Source organism: Notolepis coatsorum, assembly GCF_963971535.1.
Source record: "Notolepis coatsorum genome assembly, contig: SCAFFOLD_2949, whole genome shotgun sequence".
In the NCBI taxonomy this organism is placed as follows: Eukaryota; Metazoa; Chordata; class Actinopteri; order Aulopiformes; family Paralepididae; genus Notolepis; species Notolepis coatsorum.
The window spans coordinates 15,001-19,434 of NW_028171734.1; the positions used below are offsets into that span (position 1 = coordinate 15,001).

Sequence of the window (4,434 nt, forward strand, 5' to 3'; positions counted from 1 at the left end):
CCTCGTTGGTCTTGTGCAGCTTGCTGAGACACTGGGTCAGAACCTTCACCTCGTAGGTGGTGTCGGGCTTCAGCACCAGCAGGGCGTAGCTGCTCTTGTTGCTGTGCGTGTCCATGGTGGTCCACTGCTGGGTGCCCACCAGCCTGGAGGAGGGGGGGGGGGGGGGGGGGGGGGGGGGGCAGGGGTCAAGGGTCAGCGCTCATTCAATAACCCTAACCCTAACCCACCAGCCTGGAGAGGGGGGCCGGGGGGTCAAGGTTCATTCACTCCCTTCAATAACCCTAACCCACCAGCGTCTATATTAAAGGCAGCCCAAGAGTGCGTCCGCGTTTCTCTGATTGGCCACGACGCCCATGTGACCGCGGCAGAGCGGAAATAGGCTGCTGCTCCGGAGAAAGAAAGACAGGCATTCTATTGGGCCATGCTCTGCGACAAACTCTAACCTTAACCAACTCCGAAAGAACGCCTAAACTTAACCGGCGAAAGAAAGACAGACGCTAGTTACGTTTATATAGAGAGAGAGATGATAAATTAATTAAACGTAAAAAAGAGAAATTGAAGTGATTTGAACTCGTCACCAACCTGACCGCAGGCTCCACAGCAAGCTGAGGAACGAGTTGAGCTAACCGTCGATGTTAAAACAGGGGGGATTACGGATGCATAATGCCGCGGCAACCTCTGCCGCGGGGCGTGCGCAGCGTTGTCACGTGGGCCGTCGCGGCCAATCAGAGAAACGCGGAAGCACTCTTGGGCTGCCTTTAAAGAAGAGGCAACCCACCAGCCTGGAGAGGAGGGCAGGGGTCAAGGGTCACTCAATAACCCTAACCCACCAGCCTGGAGACCCTTTTTTTTTTTACATGTTGTACTAGAAATAGTGTCTTGTCAAATGAGCCATACTATTGTCTCCATAGTAGGGGTGGAACGATACGCATTCGAACCGTTCACCGTTCGGTACGACCTCCACGGTTCGGGGCGTCTGTGTATCGTACGGTTCAGGGGATGCGCGCAAATAAAATATAAAAAAAACTTCATTTGGCACGGAGCCGGGAGAGGTGAGCGCTGGCTGCAGGTGTAAATGGCACGCACAATATAAATCAATCTTCATTACGACTTTAAAAACATAGCCATTAACATTACATAGGCCTACACACATCTTGCCATAACGTTAGCAGTTTGTACAACACAACGCATGTTGTACTATGGTAGCCCGCCAGCTAATACAGTCAATGAAATGTTATCGTAGCTACTAGCTAGCAGAGGAGGAAATGGGAGTCTGAGAGGCGGGGTGTTTAAAGACAATGATAGGCGTTTATTCAACATCCAAGAAGGCTAACATACAACTGTGTTTTACTAACTCCAACCGGGACTATTGCCGCTTTTCCACTGCATGTTATGAACTCCTAACGTTACCGGAGCTGAAGGTCCGTGACACTAAAATGTCCCTGCGGACCCGCCAACCCATAGATAGTTCCAACCCACCACGTTGCACACAATATTTAAATAATGTTAGTCTAAATAAATGTAGACAGATAATGTACGTATTTTAAAAATAGAATGAACAGAGCAGTGTTGTTTTGAAACAGTACAGTGTGTGTGTTAGTTTGATTGAATTGAATTTATATTGATGGCCTTCTAATTTGTTTATTTATTTTAAATAACTGACACTTTTCCCTTTGATAAGAAATCCAGCCATATTCCTTTCATTGTATTTCAAATACTGCACTTTAATTTCAAGCGGAAAACTCATCTTACCATTAAGAACTGACAATCAGGAATTTAAACATTGTCGACATTGTTTTTTTGTGTTTATAATATTAAAGAAAGGAAAGTCTAGTGCTGGCTGAGCATATTGTTTGTTTGCACTAAGTTAATACTTTGACAAATGTAGCCTATATTTTTCAGTCAGTTCGGTCTTTGTGTGCCAAACATTATTTAAGGCTGTAAACCAGGGGTCAGCAACCTTTTTGACATGGAGTGCCTGTTTGAAATATAGTTGTAACTAGTGTGCCTCAACAATATTCCATGCATCGTAATTTTTTTTCTCATAATCCGGTCTTTTTAATGAAATTTTTTACATTATTACATCATTATTGTTATTGTTATTATTAACAATATTATTATGATGGTTGTATCAACCCTAAATCTGAGTTGGGGGGGGGGATGCAATGCAGACAAACAGCTGCATACAGTGCGACCATTTCACTCACATTTGCCCATTCATTTTTGGACACATCACACACCATTGGTGTGTGTACTGTACGTGTGCTGTCATAGCTCCACCTACAGGCCTAATGGAGAACACCAGGAGAACACCAGGATGTGAATGGAGGGTGAATGTGAGGTATATCGTGTAAATAAGTTTTGATTGATCGCAAGACTACACTGTAAAAAAATATATAATAATAAGTTACCAGAACTTAAAATATTGAGTTCAGTTACTGTGCATTAAGGTTTTTAGTTTTCAATCCATAATAAGTTAACAGAAAAATAAGTACACAACCACATTATTTCAACCTAATAAAACTATGTTTATTGTCATTGTTTTAAGAACACAAGTTGACTTGGTAATACTCACATTTTGAGTAAAAAAAATTGCTTTTAACATGTGCAATGTTCAATGAAATAGAAAAATAAATACAATTTGTTGATTAATCCCACTGGTCACAATGGTGACCGTAATAATGTTTTTGTTATAAGGCTCTGCAAATGTTACTGAATGATGTAGCAATGTATTTCCAGCTAAATTGAAATAATAAACAAATAAAGGGTCTCAATTAAATATGTGGTAGTAAAAAGAACCTGTGGGAGGATTTCAACAAGATAAATGCGACAACAGTGCAAAATATTTCACTATAATATTAAAAAATAAAAATAAAAAAAATTATAATTTTTTATTTTTATTTTTTTATGCTGCCCCCTGTGCCTATGCAAATGCCCCCGCGTGCCTATGCAGGCACGCGTGCCTAGGGTTGCCTACCCTGTAAACACTGTAACACTGTAAACCTTATTTAATTAAATTTTTTAATAAATGAGAAGCATGTTTAGATTTTTTAGTGTTAATTTTTTTTTAAATAAAAAGCAACGTATATCGAACCGAACCGAAAACCGTGATACGAACCGAACCGTCGATTTTGTGAACCGTTCCACCCCTACTCCATAGCATAATATAGAATATACAATAGCTCCGCAAAGATCATGAAATATCGCAAAAACTGTCACGAAAAGCTGGCCCAGAGACAGCAGGGATGGGGGTACACGCTGGCGCCGAATGAGTTAATCACGATCAACTATGGACAATCATGCGATTAATCAGATAAAATATTTTAATATTTTAATAGATTGACAGCCTTTTTTTTATTATCTTTTTCCCCCTTCTTTTTCCGTTTTTCTCCATCCCAATGTTAGTCGTTATGCCAATTCCCAATCCCCTTCCTGGTCGTTGCGCACTCTACCCCCTACCGTCGGTCTGGGAGGGCGGAGACCAGGGGCGGATTTAGGATTGTAGGAGATCCGGTGCTTAGCCCAGATGGCCCCCCTTTTTTTCTTTTTTTTTTTAATTTTTTTTTTGGCAGGCAAGGGGTGGTTTGGACCCCCTCCACGACAGATTTTTTTTGAATTTAATGAACCTGTACGTGCAATTTCCTGCAATATAGAGCCTTCAATCTTGACCAATAAAGCTGCTCTTTTCACTATAAAACTCAGTTAACCATAACGTAGTTATGGTTAGATTTATATATTGGGGGGGGATATATCATATTTTTCATATAATCAAAAAGTGGTGGAGCAAGATCATACCTTTGCTCCCCCAAGTTCAATAGTGGGAGAGCAGAGATGCTCCGAATGCTCTTATGGCCAGGCGTCTATGATTCACTGATACAAAGTAAATAGTGCAGTGCAATAAAATAGTTAGTAAAATAGAATAAAATAATGCAATAGTGCATTGCAATAAAATAGTTATCATCGTATTTTTCGGGAGGCCGGTAAGGAGTGCATTACAGTAGTCGAGTTGGCTTGAGATAAAGGCATGGATCTGGTTTTCAGCGTCCTTTTGATTTATAAATGGCCGTAGTTTAGCTATGTTTCTAAGGTGGAAGAATTAAGTTTTTGTCTTGTTGATTGTGATTTAAAGCTTAGGTCTGAGTCTACCATAACACCAAGACTTAACTCACTCAAATACAGTTAGCAGCTGGATAGACCACAGATGGAAATGAGCTTCTGCTAAATCTGGTGCAAACATATTTTCATGTAACAATGATGAATTGTAAAAATTGGCGGAGACTATCACGTGCTTCCTCCGACACATGTGTACCCAGCCCACCGCTTCTTTTCAAGGATCACACTACCTCCCCCAGATCCTTCCCTCGCTGTGCAGGCGCCCCGACCGAACTGTAGGAGTCGCTGTTTACAACGACCAGGACCCACCCTCGCCGGCTT

At 41.5% G+C, this 4,434-nt stretch overlaps 1 protein-coding gene across 1 annotated transcript in view; it reads right to left on the minus strand.

Annotated features, from left to right (window-relative positions):
• LOC311248196 (sortilin-related receptor-like) overlaps positions 1–143 on the minus strand; it is a gene marked incomplete at both ends in the record, with an annotated part of 14,920 nt that extends 14,777 nt beyond the window's left edge. Inside the window, 1 exon segment of the mRNA XM_084339122.1 lies at positions 1–143. This exon segment is cut by the window's left edge and continues 27 nt beyond it. Coding sequence (XP_084195248.1) covers positions 1–143 — 143 coding nt within the window.
• Between the last annotated feature and the right edge of the window lie 4,291 nt (positions 144–4,434).